Below are 17558 nucleotides of genomic sequence, written 5' to 3' on the forward strand. Positions count from 1 at the left end.
AACAGTAGTAGGCTAGATTACCAACAATGCTAAGACAGCCTACAGGGAGGAGGTGAAGGCACTCGGAGTGTGGTGTCAGCAAAACAACCTCTCAGTCAACGTCAACAAAACAAAGGAGATGATCATGGATTTCAGGAAACAGCAGAGGGAGCACCTCCCTATCCACATCAAAGGGACAGCAGTGGAGAAGGTGGAAAGTTTTAAGTTCCTTGGTGTACACATCATGGACAAACTGAAATGGTCCACCCATACAGACAGTGTGGTGAAGAAGACGCAAGACGCGCCTCTTCAACCTCAGGAGGCTTACGAAATTTGGCTTGTCACCTAAAACCCTCACAAACTTTTACAGATGCACAATTGAGAGCATCCTGTTGGGTTGCATCCCTGCCTGGTACGGCAACAGCACCGCCCACAACTGATAGGCTCTCCAGAGGGTGGTGCGGTCTGCACAACAAATCACTGGGGGCAAACTACCTGCCCTCCAGGACACCTACAGCACCCGATGTCACAGGAAGGCCAAAAAGATCATCAAGGACAACAACCACCCGAGCCACTGCCTGTTCACTCCGCCACCATTCAGAAGGCGAGGTCAGTACAGGTGCATCTAAGCTGGATGGAGAGACTAAAAAACAGCTTCTATCTCAAGGCGATCAGACTGTTAAACAGCCATCCCTAACACAGAGAGGCTGCTGCCTACATACAGACTTGAAATCATTGGACACTTTAATAAATGGATCACTAGTCACTTTAATAATGCCACTTTAATAATGTTTACATATCTTGCATTTCTCATATATATATATACTGTATTTTATACCATCTATTGCATCCTGCCTATGCTGCTCTGTCATTGCTCATCAATATATTTATACGTATATATTCTTATTCCTTTACTTAGATGTGTGTGTATTAGGTAGTTGTTGTGGAATTGTTCGATTACATGTTAGATATTGCTGCACTGTCGGAACTAGAAGCACAAGCATTTCGCTACACTCGCAATAACATCTGCTGACCATGTGTATGTGGCCCCCCCAAAAATCATTTTATTTAATTGAGAGAACGCGCAAACTTTGGATCTTGTTGTTACTACAAGGTCTTTGCTATTTAGCTTCTGTCGCACAGCGTATGACGTAATAGCAACTGAGGAGGCATCCCTCCACATGTCGTGTGTATCTTTGCAGATCATAATTTCGAGTAAACAACCCTTAACAGCTTCGATCGAGGTACGTGTGCATTTATTTGTGTAGTATATGGTTTCAAATATTCATAGCTACGTTTTCAATGCATGCTTGTTTACCTTCTAGCTAGCTTGACTGGCCAACGTCAACAAACAACTAGGAGAGGGACCACACAAAGAAGATAGTTTAGTGCCAATTATATTCGCATACTGCCTAGTCTAAGTGATATATTTTACGTTTTGAAATATTAATACATTTGATAAAATGTTCGTGCTTTTGCTTCGCGATGGATTCGCCTCATAGCCAGCCGTAGCTTCATGTCAGCTAACTATATGTAAAAAAAAAGATATGCGTGCAATGATGATGACTTATGTTGGTCTCATATGGCTATTTATTCCTTCTTGTTACAGGGGAGCCAACATAATCAGCCCCACAAATTATCTCCTAAACTGAGAACATTGACAGGACTCTTCTTTGGGTCCTTGCTCTCCACAACAGCTGTTTGCTATGGCAACTTCATCCCCAAGGTTCACGTGGTGTGATTGTCGCAAACACAAGATTCCTGTCAAAGACACCCATGAGCTGTGCCTGCACTGTCTGGGCATCCAGCATGCCAAGGAGGCTGTGCTGGAGTATGGCAAATGCCTGCACTGTGCCAAGATGGACTGGAGCACCTGCATCAACCGCCTCACTAAAGTTCAGGAGATAATGCACCGCGAGAGCCAGCAGAGGAAGCACGAGGCAGCACAGTCTGGAGTTCAGCCCAAGCCTGAGACCACTTCAGCTCCCATCAAGGAACCAAAACCGGAAGAAAATACAGTCCCCACCCTGCCCCCACATCGGCTCTCTGCTTCCACACCAGCCCATTCCTCCACCATGCCAGTGTTGTTCACCATCCTCTCCCCACCCCCAGCGCAGGCAGGGGACAATTTGAGCATCCCAAAAGGCACTTTCCTCTCACAACTTGCTATTCAGCAGTCAGCTGACTCCACACCATCCTTGAGCCAATCAGGTTCCAACATGCGGACCTCCAGCTCCTGTAAACGACACGGTTTCTCATCGTGCTGCTCCAAACGCTCTAAACGAAGCCGCGGTAGCCACAGGCGGAGACGCTCTCCCTCCTCCTCCTCTTTCTCTTCAGACTGGACCTCTGATGAAGATGATTCCTGCCCCTCTGGAAAGGGAAGGAGGTCTCAGAGGGAGTCGCGGCAAGCTGTCCGGTCAGAGAGGAGGCACGGGGAGCTGGTGGAGGTTGTTCAACAGGCCGTCCAGCTACAGTGGGCTGTTCTGGAGAAGCGCATTGAGGCTCTGGAGAGGAGAGGTGCTGAGGCTGTTGTGTCGTTCCCCACTCCAGCCCAAACTATACATCTTCACGCCTCCATCCCTCTGGCATCCACCTCGTCTCAGGAGGGAAACCAGAGAGATTTATCCTGCCCTGTCAGCGAGCAGCTGGTGACGGAATCTATGTCCGGTACCATTGTGAAGCAGGAAGAGGAGCCTTCCTCCATTTCGTTTGCCTTGAGACCTCTCAGTGATGGACACCGTGAAGGGGAGGATGCCTCTCAGTCAACTGAGGGTCCTATCTCTAAACAGGACTTACTGGAAGCTATGGAGCTTCAGAGCCTCATAGCACGTGCTGCCAAGTATCTTGGTATAGACTTTCCCAGCACACCAAACAGCCCCAGCCCACCAGACCCCACAATGGTGCCGGAGTTTGAGGACCTGGTCCAGAGCTCTTGGCCAAACCCCGCCAGCTCGAAACCGTACAGGGAGATTTTCTCTAAGATGTACAGGCTTCACGACTGCCAGTCTCCAGCCTATGACCAGATGCCCCAGGTCAACTGCTTCATGTCGGCCATCTTCCAGGCAGTGAAGCCCACAGAGAACAAGGAGGCGCCGGTGCCAGCTGAGCGATGGCGTTTCACTGAGACTCTAGTAGAGAGGATGTACCAGACTGCTGGCATGCTTGCCAAGACGGCCAACTACCTGCGCTACCTATCAGACTACCAGAGGAGGCTTCTGCTGGAGATCACTGAGGATTGTCCAGCCCAACGTTTTATGGCGGCCCTTAACGAGCTGAAGCTCATTGGCCAGTTCACCCTCCAGCTGTCCTCCCACCAGGCTGAACTGTCTGGAAGGGTCATGGCTGCTTCTGTAGCCATCCGAAGACAGGTCTGGATGGCTAAGACCAACTACACAGACTCTCTGAAAGCCACTGTGGCTGACCTTCCATTTGTGGTCAGTCACACCTTTGGGGTTAGCTCAGCCTCAGGCCCTAGCTCAACTGGAATGGTGTGCAAACAGGAACCGTTGTAAAGGCTACATTTGTTACATGTACAAAAAGTGTGAGAAGTATGAACATTTACCTGTGCTGAATTGGGTTGAGACCACTAAATGGTTCACTTGTAGACATGTAAATAGCGAAATATTCTTTATAGTCTTATTGCACTCCAGTTCAATATACCTTTTGATAGAATGTTTTTTTTTTTTTTTTATCTAGGAATTTTGCAACTGTTTTTGAACAAAGGTAGCATAGTATCTGTGTCTTGACTGCATTACAGTACTTTTGACTGCGTGTTTGGTAAACTTCTTCAGAGGTTATGTTGAAAGTACGTTTCTTGTTCATTATGAGACTTATAGTACCTTCAGAAAGTATTCACACCGCTTGACTTTTTCCACATTTTGTTTTACAGCCTGAATTTTAAAATAGTTTACTTTGACATTTTGTTTCACTGGCCTACACACAATATCCCATAATGTGAAAGTGGATGTAATTATTATTTGTATTTTTTTAACAAATTCATATAAAATGAAAGCTGAAATGTCTTGAGTCAATAAGTACTCAACCCCTTAGTTATAGCAACCCTAAAAAAGTTCAGGACTAATACGTTGCATGGATTCACTCTTTGTGCAATAAGTGTTTTAACATTAGTTTTGAATGACTACCACATCTCTGTACCTCACACATACAATTATCTGTAAGGTCCCTTAGTCGAGCAGTACATTTCAAACACAGATTCAACCACAAAGACCAGCAAGGTTTTTCAATGTCTCGCAAATAAGAGCACATATTGGTAGATGGGTAAACATAACTACATGTAAATACTTTCTGAAGGCACTGTATGATAGATATCATCCATTATTGTTCTGTCCACTACCTCACTCTTCTGCAGAAGTTCTGTGATTGCATAAAAAGTATAATAAAAGTGCACAAATATTCTCCTCTGATTTTGTATTTATTGTGAAAATAGTCAATATTTTGTTAATATTGAATAGGAAAATGTCACCTCATCTTCCGCATAGAGATTATTTGTTATCAAATAAATGTACGTCTGTAGCATGGCAGTAGTCAAATCCAATTTAATTAATCACATACACGTGTTTAGCAGACGTTTTTGCGGGTGTAGCGAAATGCTTGTGTTTCTCAATATCGAGTCACATTGAAGATTGTTTACATGTTGGTGTTTTTTGTCGTGCTGCATGTAAATTAGGAATGTTCTCATCTATAATTGTTTACATGAGCAAACCAGTAAACATGGCAAAATGACGAATCCCCTGGATAAGTATACGTGGCATACAGCGCTCCGTAGACCAATGCTGCGTTCGGGTGCTAGTCTGAACTAGGAAATTTAGACATTTTCGACTTGCTAACTAGTTGAACGCGGCACTTGTACAGCTACAACCACGCAGTAATTCGGACATTTCAGAGTTTCCTAGTTCCGACTAGTACATGAACGCTGCCAAACGAGGGGCTATCGTTGCAGCGCGAAGCATTGTGGGGCAGAGGCGCATTTGTGACAGCGAAGAATTGCTCAAGTGAATATCGGAGGCAGAGGAGTTCTACATTAGCTAATATTACCTTCACGTTGATAACGTATAGCACTAAGCCTCAGTATCTACCGTTAGACATGGGGCAGGAGGAGCTCATGAGTCAAGCTGAAGACGTGGCGGACCAGGTAACTTCCTTGTTTCACAGCTAATTAGTTGTTAGCCAGCGGTACCTTACAGTCAGATTCAAAAGAAATCTGGGTTAAGTTACAGTACCTAGCTAGCTAGCCACAGCTGCTTGAGTGAGTGACTCATTATAGTTTGATGGCTAATATTACTTGCACAACTAGCTAGCTACACGCATTATTTGCTGTAAGTAAGTTACCTAGCTACATGGTTTGCCAACTACGTTAACGTTATCACACGTTAGCTATCATCATGTAGCTAATAGCCAATGACTGCAGCAGAACAAAAGTGCACAAATGATTGTCTTGTGCTATTCCTGCTTGTTGTAGCCAGATCCATACATGCATGGTTCTGGTTGTACTGTTAGCTATCTAACGTTAGTTGCCTGCCAGCAAATATTCAAATTCATAATGTCTGGTTAGCTAATAGAACTAATAGAACACATAGTAACAAACGATAGTTGACGTTAGCTTGTTAAATTAACTAACGCTAGTTGACTGTACCTAGTTGATACATTTTGTATTGCTTGTTCTGGTGGCCTTCAAACTAATTGGTAAATCAGTGGCACTATCTCATTAATGAATCCCTCACTGCAAAATGTGTGTTTGTAAACCTCGACGCCATAACCAAGTTATTTTCTGAAAGTTCCTATTTAGTTTTAATCACAATTCCTATTTATTATTAATCACATTACCATTGTGAAATGGTACTGTGGTTGCTCAATCGTGTGTTGGGCTTACATTGCCAACAACATGGAGGGCTTTGCAGCTTACCTCTTGTAGCCAGGGCCTATTACATGTGGTTGGTTCTATTGAATTGTTCCTTCTCTTTTAGCTGAAATGCAAAGAACTATGCACATTGACTGCCCCACAGCCATGCCCCCACACTCAGTTCTTACATTGTTGTGTAATGTATAAGAAAGAAAATGTGAACATATTATGGTCTTGTATGCCCCTACAGTAGGTCTAGCTTGTTGTCCTGTGGATGAAATTGCAATCCCCTTGAAATTCCCTGGTCTATAAGGGGACAGTGTCAAGAACCCCATAGTTCAGGTTACATGTATGTGTTACCCAGTATGAAGATTACATAGAAAGTCATATAATGCAAGCCTATCATGCTGTATTTCCTTCGATAGGAAGTTACAATATTTCAAGACCGATGCTATTTCAAAACGCTCTAGCCTACAGCCTAGCTCTAACCATGTGAGCTTTTTCTGTTTACTAGGCCTGTTTGTTTTTCTTTACACAGTTGACATGCTCACTGAATGTATATCCTTAGGGTGTGTAACCATAGATTAGAATACAATAGGATCTCTGTGGGTGTAACCTAGTCTTGCTACTTTTGTGAACTTTTTGAATTAGCACTAGCTAATACCAAATATTTGGTTTACCACCAGGTATATGACATGTCCACTGTCCACCCCTTTGACATTTTAAGCATTGCTGTAAAATAACCTAAGTCTGGAAATGTACACTTCAAATTGCTGTGCCATGAAATGTGGCTTAAGGTAGGCCTGCCCTACACTTTCAAAGGCACATTCTTCACTAATATGCTCTAAGAAAAACAGTTCTAGTCTAATGTAGGCTACCCCACTATGCTCCATATCTAGGCTGTCACAACACCTTCTACATCCTCTGATGTGCCGCTATGAATGGTCAAGTTTGTTCTTCATGGCTCGGTGTTCCGGGTGGGCAGATTCTGTACATTTTAGATCATTCCATTGGTCCTTAAGTGAAATCTCCACCTACCCGGGGCACCGGGCCACGCAAAACGAACTCGCCCACTGACGTGGGAGTTGTTGAACTGTGATAGGCCGCCAAGACCAGGCAGTGCTGATGTGGACTGTATGGTGGGAGGGGTTGTGGGATGATTAATGTTCTTCTGCTGTACTTACTTTAGTGGGTGGAAGCCAACATAATGGAGCTTTAGTAAATGTAGTGCAGTTTTTTGTTGTGATCTAAGTGAGCATGGGTTTATTTCACACAGTGGTTGCAAGGGTCAATAACCTGACACAGGATATATTTGGATTTGCAGAATTGAAAAGTTTGTAACGTAGTACTTTACTACATTGAGACTGACACAAATCAGTGTGCTTTTTTTCTATGAGAGCCTGTTTTAGTCCATCTTCCTAATAAATATCCCCTCTTCTTACCCTACCTCAGTCCCTGCTGAAATGCAACCAGCTGTCATATGCTCTGTCTATTGTCCCATATTGCTTTTGGAATCCCCTTGCATGTTATCTCATATGGTTTTCAGTATTTATTTCCTTTTCCCCATTCCGGTAAAGCCAGTAGGAGGATTTGCACTCAGGCTAGAATTAATGGTGGCTGGTGCGTAGAAAACATTTCTATAGAGTTCAAAAAGGTCCTCACTCCAACCATGAAAAGGAATAACCCAATAACAATAACCCAATCAAGTCGAGACAAAAAATAATATACTTCATTTAATCCATGCTCAAGGAGTTGCTAGGGCGCGATGATCCAAGTAAAGTGCCCCCCGGGCAAAACCTCCCCTAACCTGAATGACGCTGGGCCAATTGTGTGCACTCCTATGGGACACCCGGCCACAGACGATTGTGGGACAGCCCGGGAATGAACCCGGCTCTGTAGTAACGCCTCTAGCACTGTAATGCAGTGCCTTTGACCGCTGCACCACTCGGGAGGCAATTTACATACTGTTTTTCCACTCCATATGTATATACTGTATTCTAATCAAGGCTCATCCTGTATAACTACTGCAGTGTACACCTTTTCTATTCATATACTATCTATACACACCATTATATATTCTGTACTCTGACATTGTTCGTTCTGATATTTCTTTTCTTTTTATGTTTTGGATTTGTGCTAGGAACATAATTATTTCGCTGTACCTGTGATAACATCTGCAAAGTATGTGTATGCGATAATACCATTTTATTTGAGTTTTCACTGAACAAAAATATAAACGCAGCATGTAAAGTGTTGGTTTTATGAGCTGAAATAAAATATCCCTGAATCTTTCCATATGCACAAAAAGCTTATTTCTCAAAAAAATTGCACATTTATTTACATCCCTGTTAGTGAGCATTTCTCCATTGCCAAGAAGCTGATTAAACGTCATTACACAATTTGGCAATTTGAATGAAAAAGGAAACCGCACACTGCTCTTGATAGTATCACTGATCTTTAAGTTTTTATTAAAAAAACTTTTTTTTTTATCACTGATCTTTTAATAAGTTTACGTATCGGCCTTCGTCAGAGCTTTTGTGATTAAAAAGAAATTAGCACCCTTATGTAGATCTAGCCCCACCCACATCCGTTCCACTCATGGAAAAGGGGTTGGAGGCGAAAGAAAAACATAAGTGCTACCAAATATAACAATATGCATTTCATAAATATTCGAATAAAGCGTGTAAATAAGACGTATTAAACACGTCTGTAAAACCACAATGCGGACATAGCAAGTTTTCATTAATCATTGGGTACATCGTACGAAAAACAGAGTAATCTTAAATAGGGACATAATTCATGTTCAACTTCACAACATAACATTACATAGGAATTTCATCATTAAGTCCTTTAGGAAATAATGTCTGGAGGGTGAAAATCCCAAAACATTCACTTTTACTCAGAGTATTATTAATATCACCTCCCCTGTCTGATATCTTAACTTTCTCTATGCCACAAAATCTAAAGGTAGAAATGTCATGCTTTAAGTCATTAAAATGTACTGCGACTGGATAATCCCTGTCGTTTCTCCTGATTGAATTTATGTACACTAATTCTCTATTTGAGAGAACGAGAGGTTTTTACTGACATAGCAGAGCCCACATGGACATTTAATAATGTAAATAACATGGGTGGTGGAACACGTAATAATTGAATAACATGGATTTCTAAATTTATTTTGCGACCCACGCGACGTGTCTGGTCTAGAAACCTAGTGCGCATCTCCGCTGCTTTTTCCTAGATAATCCTCTGTGGCGTGTCTGAAACTGGCTTCTAGGAGGTCCTCTTTAATGGCTCAGGATGTTTATTTTCTATACAGGGTTCCATTTGATTTCTCAATCCACATATCGAGGTAATGAACAGTTGAGTGTCACATTCAATAGTTAATTTGAGATTGGGGTCAATGTCATTGAATAGTGCCATTAAAATCTGACAGCTCGATGGCAATTTGAATGCACAGAAATACCGTGACACAATTCTGAGGCCCATTGTGAGGCTTACTGTGTCCAACAGATACATATCTGTATTCCCAGTCATGTGAAATTCATAGATTAGGGCCTAATGAATTTATTTCAATTGACTGATTTCCTTATTTAACTCAGTAAAATCTTTGAAATTATTGCATATTGTGTTTTTATATTTTTGGTCAGTATAGATGGATACAATACTCAGTACAAATCTGAGAGGGCGGGGCAGGGGCACTGCTGGTGCGTCTACACAACATTACAAAAAATACACAAGGTCCAATTCCTAATTTAGACCTTGGGGGTGTAGCGTTTTTAAAAGGAAGATCCATGTCCTCATTCACCCTATTTTACTGTCAATGCTAGTGCCTGCTGAAATGTCCTTGTAGTCTATCCCAAATGTAGGGTTAAATGTCCCTTTCTCTCTCTCGCAGTTCTTGCGAGTGACTAAGCAGTACCTGCCTCACCTGGCTCGGCTGTGTCTAATCAGCACCTTTCTGGAGGACGGCATACGCATGTGGTTCCAGTGGAATGAGCAGAAGGACTACATTGAGGCCACGTGGGGCTGCGGCTACTTCCTGGCCACCTGCTTCGTACTGCTCAACCTCACAGGACAGCTTGGTGAGCAAGGCTGGGATCATCAGCTTGTTTGTCATCAATGTTTTTATCTTTACAATCTGCATGGGTCCAGATAGGATCCATCCATGCATGGATTGAAAAAGCTTGCTCAGTAAGTCTCTCGTGCCTTTTAGCCCAGGAGTAAGGTTAATCTGGGTTCGTGCCAAAACCCCACGATCATTCATTTACTATTGACTAATTTGAGTCAGTGTGGTGTGGTCCGTGAATGATGACCCATACTGTCTTTGAAGGCTGGGGAAAGATGTGGGGGTTGAAATAAGTGTGAATGCCACCCTTTTTGGGGAAGATGGGGAACAGACTGTTGTGCCGGTTCGATCCTAACTGTCCATCATTCTTTTTCTCTCCAACAGGTGGCTGTGTCCTTATCCTCAGTAGACATTTTGTACAGTATGCCTGCTTTGGATTATTTGGAATCATAGCTTTACAGGTGAGGAAATATCTAATATATTGGTATTGCAATGCACCCCTGTGATTTTGGGCTGACAGAACTCAAATGGTTGACAGCCTGACACTGGCTATGTTCATGAATTTCTGGCTGTGTAATATTTCATGCTGAATTTATTTTTATTTTCTCTAGACGGTTGCATACAGTATTTTATGGGATATAAAATTTCTGATGAGGTAGGTCTCCCATTAAGTTTATGAATAAGATGTTTACATATTAAATTGAAAACATACATTTGACATAAGTTTCTTTTCCATTACTTTACCAATTACACTCACTGGCCAGTTTTATTAGGTACAGGGTTAGGGTTTAGTACTGGGTCAGACCCACATTTGCCTCCAGAACAGCCAGAATTTTTCAAGGGCATGGATTATTCAAGTTGGAAACGTTCCACATGGATGTTGGTCCATGCTGAAGCGATGGCATCACGCAGTTGCTGCAGATTGGATGGTGGTATGCCACCGCCACCAACCTGTACCTTTGAAACTAGGCAAGACGGGTCCATGGACTTTTGTGCTGCTTCTGCCAACTCCTGACTCTGCCATCAGCGTGATGCAACAGGAACCGGGATTCGTCTGACAACGCAATGTTTTTCCACTCCTCAATTCTCCAGTGTTGGCGATCACGTGCCCACTAGAACCACTTTTTTTTTTTAGCTGATAGGAGTGGAACCCGGTGTGGTCATCTGCTGCAATAGCCCAGCCGTGACAAGGATCGACGAGTTGTGCTTTCCGAGATGCCGATCTGCACACCACTGTTGTACTGAGCCGTTAATAGCCTGTTTATGGCCCGCCTGTTAGCTTGCACGATTCTTACAATTCTCCTTCAATCTCTCTCATCAACAAGCTGTTTTCGCCCACAGGACTGCTGTTGACTGGATGTTTTTGGTGTGACGCACCATTCTCGGGAAACCCTAGACACTGTCATGTGTGAAAAGCCCAGGAGGGGGGTCCGTTTCTGAGATACTGGATCTGGCGTGCCTGGCACCGCCAATCATACCATGCTCAAAGTCGCTTAGGTCACTTGTTTTCCTCATTCTAACGTTCCATCGAACAGTAACTGGATGCCTGTCTGCATTATATAGCAAGCCATGGTCACACGACTCACTGTAGGAGCGATGCATTTTCATGAACAGGTTGATGTACCTAATAAACTGGCCATTGAGTGTATATGAGTGTTTAAGTGTCTTAACCTTGGGTACATTTTCCTGTCTGTCCCACTAATTCTATAATCCTTTATGTTGAACTATGGATCCTCTTACACCCTGTCCCTTCCTTCCCTCACTCTCCTCTCTCAGGAACCTTGCCCTGGGCGGTGGACTCCTGCTGTTACTAGCGGAGTCGCGTTCAGAAGGGAAGAGCATGTTCGCTGGTGTACCCTCCATGGGAGAGAGCTCGCCAAAGCAGTACATGCAGCTGGGAGGGAGAGTCCTGCTGGTGCTCATGTTCATGACCCTGCTGCACTTTGACCCCAGCTTCTTCTCGGTGAGTAGACCACACCACCTTGCATCTATGGTGCCACTCAGGAGGGACTATAGGTAGAGGGGGAAGAAGCAGTATTATGCATTTTCTCATAAGTATGCAGAGATCAAACAGTTTGCATTTTGGGTGTTTCTTTGAAGATTATGCACAGTTATCTTAGGCTGTCAAATATCTAAAAACCATACTAAGTGCTGCATTCATTTAGGTAGGTTCTGGTGTACAGTAGCATTGGTGGTTCAGACTTCTAACCCATGTGTCCCTCCACTCACCCAGATCCTCCAGAACATGGTGGGCACGGCCCTCATCATCCTGGTAGCCATCGGCTTCAAGACCAAGCTGGCAGCCCTGACCCTGGTAATATGGCTGCTGGCCATCAACATCTACTTCAACGCCTTCTGGGCGGTGCCCGCCTACAAGCCCATGCACGACTTCCTCAAGTACGACTTCTTCCAGACCACGTCTGTCATCGGAGGGCTGCTGTTGGTCGTAGCACTGGGGCCTGGCGGGGTGTCCATGGATGAGAAGAAGAAGGAGTGGTAGGGAGAGGGGGATACACATTTTTCTGGCCAACCACATCCACAGCAACCTCCCCCCTCCGCCACTCTCTCGTCCTTTCTTTTCTTTTTTCACATTTTGTTTTCCAGCTGCTGTTTTGAGTTCAATATGGTTGATACTGGATTTTTTATACACCTATTTATGTTGGCTTTATTTTGTGGCAAGAAAAAAACCCAGCTGATTATGAATAAATTGTCGAAGTGTAAGGTAACTAATGAGTTACAGGTGGAGTTTAAAAAAAGTTGTTGCAGAAGGTATGAATATCCCAATGTATTTATGGATGTTACCATAACCTTTCAGAAATAACCTGTTTTTTGGGAAGCCAAAAACAGGCGAAGTGGTAAAGGTGTATCATCAGTTTGATTGCCAATGAAAACACCAATCTTTTCCTGCTTGGATGTTGGACTATCTATGACTTGCTCATCATATCAATCCTGAGACCGCAGGCACTGAATACGATACAATTCTCCCTCACTCTAGGTTGCCATCTTCCCCTCGGGATGAATTGCGGGGGGGTGTGCATTGTATACTACTATTCAAAATGGTGGATTGGAGTGTGCTTGGTTTAATATTGAAACAATTGCTAGCACCTGAAATCTTTTTGGGCACTTTGTACTGTATGTCTTGCGCAAAGGCCTAGTAAAAACTAGTAACTGTATTTTAACAGGGCAATAGGGGGAGCTCAACATTTTGTAAAACACCATATTCTACAATCTAGAGAAGCAAGTAGAACTGGACAGTCCGTGATCACCCGACATTGTATTTGCTCATGTTTATGTTCTGTACTGTTTAAGAAAAGAGAACTATTAAGTATTGATTTTCAGAAGTTTATATTGTATTTTTGAGTATTTGTTGTTTTTACGAGATCATGGCGAAGAAATAAAAATGTTTGCTCTCAATGGGTCTGTTTGTGTTTATAATTTAGATGGATTTAGTTTAAAAACCCTGGACTAATTAATTTAAACTATGGTTTGGGACCCTAAGTGGTGGGTCGCGAGTTGAGTAAACATTTATAATCACACTTCTTAATTTGGGTCGTTCGAGGACAGTACATTTCTCATTTGGGTCTCTAGTTGAAAAAGCTTAGAACCTCCTGAATTAGTCTAATCTCTGGCTAAACTCACAACTAGGGTGGGACTTCTTCCCTTTCTGCTGCTCCCATTCGTTGACACTCCAAAGGCAAAGTCACGTTTTCATTGGCTGTTGGTGCACACGAATTTTGACAAATCAAGTGCCAAATACATTTGCATACGCATTCGGTTCAACGTAGTTGAGAAAGGATTTGAGAGATAGACCTCGTAATTTTCCTAGTCAAGATTTTAGAACGGTAAAATGTCACTTTTACATTATGTATTGGTCATGTAAAATTTAACGTTACATTGGGTCGCTATCAAACATCGAAGAGATAGCTAAGGATCACATCGTGCCTGCTGCAGATTGAGAAATCCATGGCATCTAGCTAAATTACGTGCTACTGAAGGCAAGTACCCCTGACTGCAGTGTGCAGTTCGGGGCGGGGCTCAATGTGGGCAGAGTCAAACGTTTGACTCCGCCCACTTTCCTCTTTTTTTTCCCATCTGAGGTTTGACAGTCACACGCTTAATACAAAACACACACGTTTGTGCAAGGCACACGTTTAATACAAACGTATTTCATTTTTGAAGACCGTAAGAAACATTATATAAAGTGGTACCAGCACGTGTTGTAATTTTTTTAGCTTCATGCTATATTTGAGACAAGCTACTGATATTGTTGCAGTGAACAACAGACTTGTTATGTATGTCATGTACTGTTAAAATTGTGTTGATAAATGTTAACTTCAATTATATTATTTAATTGAGCTTATATATACAGTTACTACCTATCCTGATTTATAATGCTATTTACTTTCCTCATGAGAATGGAGACACTATACCATATAGACATACTGACAAGATGAATGTGCTTTAAACTCAGCAACAACAAAAAACGTCCTCACTGTCAACTGTGTTTATTTTCAGCAAACTTAACGTGTAAATATTTGTATGAACGTTACAAGATTCAACAACAGACCTAAACTGAACAAGTTCCACAGACATGTGACTAAAATAAATGGAATAATGTGTCCCTGAACAAAGGGGGGTCAAAAGTAACAGTCAGTATCTGGTGTGGCCACCAGCTGCATTAAGTACTGCAGTGCATCTCCTCATGGACTGCACCAGATTTGCCAGTTCTTGCTGTGAGATTGTTACCACATTCTTCCACCAAGGCACCTGCAAGTTCCCGGCCATTTCTGGGGGGGATGGCCCTAGCCATCACCCTCCGATCCAACAGGCCCCAGACGTGCTCAATCGGATTGAGATCCAGGCTTTTCGCTGGTCATGGCAGAACACTGACATACCTGTCTTGCAGGAAATCATGCACAGAACGAGCAGTATGGCTGGTGGCATTGTCATGCTGGAGGGTCATGTCAGGATGAGCCTGCAGGAAGGGTACCACATGAGGGAGGAGGATATCTTCCCTGTAACGCACAGCGTTGAGCTTGCAAGCAATGACAACATGCTCAGTCCGATGATGCTCTGACACACTGCCACAGACCATGACGGACCCTCCACCTCCAAATCGATCCTGCTTCAGAGTACAGGCCTCGGTGTAACGCTCATTCCTTCGACGATAAATGCGAATCCGACCATCACCCCTGGTGAGACAAAACCGCGACTCGTCAGAGAAGAGCACTTTTTGTGACCTGTCTGGTCCAGCGACGGTGGGTTTGTGCCCATAGGCGACGTTGTTGCCGGTGATGTCTGGTGAGGACCTGCCTTATAACATGCCTACAAGCCCTCAGTCCAGCCTCTCTCAGCCTATTGCGGACAGTCTGAGCACTGATGAAGGGATTCTGCGTTTCTGGTGTAACTCGGGCAGTTGTTGTTGCCATTGATGTACCGATACTGTACAGGTGTTGTTACACATGGTCTGCCACTGCGAGGACGATCAGCTGTCCGTCCTGTCTCCCTGTAGTGCTGTCTTAGGCGTCTCACAGTACGGACATGGCAATTTATTGCCCTGGTCACATCTGCAGTCCTCATGCCTCCTTGCAGCATGCCTAAAGCACGTTCACGCAGATGAGCAGGGACCCTGGGCATCTTTCTTTTGGTGTTTTTCAGAGTCAGTAGAAAAGCCTCTTTAGTGTCCTAAGTTTTCATAACTGTGACCTTAATTGCCTACCGTCTGTAAGCTGTTAGTGTCTTAACGACCGTTTCACAGGTGCATGTTCAATAATTGTTTATGGTTCATTGAACAAGCATGGGAAACAGTGTTTAAACCCTTTACAATGAAGATCTGTGAAATTATTTGGATTTTTACAAATTATCTTTGAAAGACAGGGTCCTGAAAAAGGGACGTTTCTTTTTTTGAGTTTACATTAAGTTATACCAGCTCCAGTAAAGACATCAGAGACTCGGGTGACATCTACGTCATCTTTACTAAATAACATAACACTGGGCCTCTGGGTGCTCTTGAGGGGCCACTGTATTGTCAGGTGCTTCAGAAACGGTGTTCTGTTGATTATTGTTGCCGTGCAATAGCAACAATGAAAGTGTCACATTTCTACAACTGAAGCCACACTTTATGATTGTGAACTCTGAAAGAGAAGAATAACAGTAAAGTAACAAATTATAAAATGTAATTAATTACACTGATGTAACTGAAAAAACAGGGTAAATCAAAAAACGTGAACGTCAAATATATTCAATAAAGAAATAGTACCTCTGTGCCTGACTGAAGCATGACCTTTGATGTGGTTGTTGACCATATATTGTTCAGCCTTATATGTGCCGAAGGGGCAGTGATGAAGTTGACTGCCGCTGCATTTTTACATTTTGGGACTCGCCCTCCAATAACACACTAACGTGTCTCTACACATAAAAAAAAATAAGCATAGACATAAAATGCATGATAATTAGAAAGGCAGAAAATAAGCAAAAGGCATTTAATTTATGCTATGTGCAGGCTGTGTAGACTCACTATGTTTAACTTAGGGAATGGCCGTGGGCATCAATTATTATTATTATTTAACCCTGCTGGTCATCCATGAACATTTGAACATCTTGGCCATGTTCTGTTATAATCTCCACCCGGCACAGCCAGAAGAGGACTGGCCACCCCTCATAGCCTGGTTCCTCTCTAGGTTTCTTCCTAGGTAGTTTTTCCTAACCACTGTGCTTCTACACCTGCATTGCTTGCTGTTTGGGGGTTTAGGCTGGGTTTCTGTACAGCACTTTGTGACATCATGATGTAAGAAGGGCTTTATAAATAAACGTGATTGATTGATCAACAATACACATTTAGAGCCAGCCAAATACAACAAGGCATACATTGAAGAAACATAGAAAATCAACAATCAAATCGATTACATAACTGTACATGTAAACCTAGGCTTACTGCTCAAGTAGGCAAATTTGTCCAAATAAGATTCCCTCATTGTAAACAATTAGCTCACGTGCAAAAGGGTGGTATTGCTAATTAGCTAGCTCACGTGCAGATGGGTGCTAAAAAAAAATATACCACTGCACTGGTATAACATGAATATTACAAAGTACATTATGCATAATGACAGTCTCACTTCCATGGTTTATATTTTTATCCATGCAGGTTAGGTTCGATTAAGATTCACTTTCGTTGACGTTGATACCTTCGACGTGAACTTCAACTTGGGTGACCTTGAAGGGTTCGGGTTAAACGCGGTTGACTCCGCCCACATTGAGCCTGGCCCAGAACTGCACACTGCAGTCAGGGCTTCTCACTGTAGCTAGCTACTGATTTGAATGCAACAGTTATTTCAGGGAAGCTTGTTAGTTAGCTAAATAATAATGATATACCATGCGTGGTTAATATGAGTGCGTATTGAGTGCAAGCATTTGGCACCTGCTCTGCATTTCATTATTTCCAGGTCTTTGTAACCAATAGTCATTGTAATGCAAGCTTCTATAATGATATTATCACAGGCAAATGGATGGATGTCATCTTCCTCCCACTTTCCATCCTGCATCCAGTCTTATGAATCAGCAAGCATGTTCATAGAAGTAGCAGACTAAGCATGTTCATAGAAGTAGCAGACTAAGGTCAAACTTCCTTCACCGGGGAGTTTATTCCGC

General features: G+C 42.9%; 2 protein-coding genes across 2 annotated transcripts; both read left to right on the forward strand.

The window, feature by feature from the left end:
- The first annotated feature begins 1115 nt into the window (after positions 1-1115).
- LOC139543525 (uncharacterized) lies at positions 1116-4400 on the forward strand. Its single transcript, XM_071349681.1, has 2 exons — positions 1116-1223; positions 1589-4400. Exon 2 carries the CDS (start codon positions 1686-1688, stop codon positions 3492-3494), a length of 1809 nt encoding a protein of 602 aa, XP_071205782.1. The 5' UTR covers positions 1116-1223; positions 1589-1685; the 3' UTR covers positions 3495-4400.
- Positions 4401-4553: 153 nt separating this feature from the next.
- Positions 4554-13325, forward strand: LOC139543526 (surfeit locus protein 4-like). Its single transcript, XM_071349682.1, has 6 exons — positions 4554-5134; positions 9741-9927; positions 10296-10372; positions 10523-10566; positions 11688-11874; positions 12145-13325. Exons 1-6 carry the CDS (start codon positions 5087-5089, stop codon positions 12409-12411), a joined length of 810 nt encoding a protein of 269 aa, XP_071205783.1. The 5' UTR covers positions 4554-5086; the 3' UTR covers positions 12412-13325.
- The last annotated feature ends 4233 nt before the right edge of the window (positions 13326-17558 follow it).

The sequence above is a fragment of the Salvelinus alpinus genome, chromosome 18 (assembly GCF_045679555.1).
Source record: "Salvelinus alpinus chromosome 18, SLU_Salpinus.1, whole genome shotgun sequence".
NCBI lineage: Eukaryota > Metazoa > Chordata > Actinopteri > Salmoniformes > Salmonidae > Salvelinus > Salvelinus alpinus.

Coding starts and splice junctions, on each gene's coding strand:
- LOC139543525 (XM_071349681.1), top strand. CDS start 1,686: ATGGCAACTTCATCCCCAAGGTTCACGTGGTGTGATTGTCGCAAACAC.
- LOC139543526 (XM_071349682.1), top strand. CDS start 5,087: ATGGGGCAGGAGGAGCTCATGAGTCAAGCTGAAGACGTGGCGGACCAG. Junction 5,135..9,740: donor CTGAAGACGTGGCGGACCAG/GTAACTTCCTTG, acceptor TCTCTCTCGCAG/TTCTTGCGAGTGACTAAGCA. Junction 10,567..11,687: donor GATATAAAATTTCTGATGAG/GTAGGTCTCCCA, acceptor CTCCTCTCTCAG/GAACCTTGCCCTGGGCGGTG.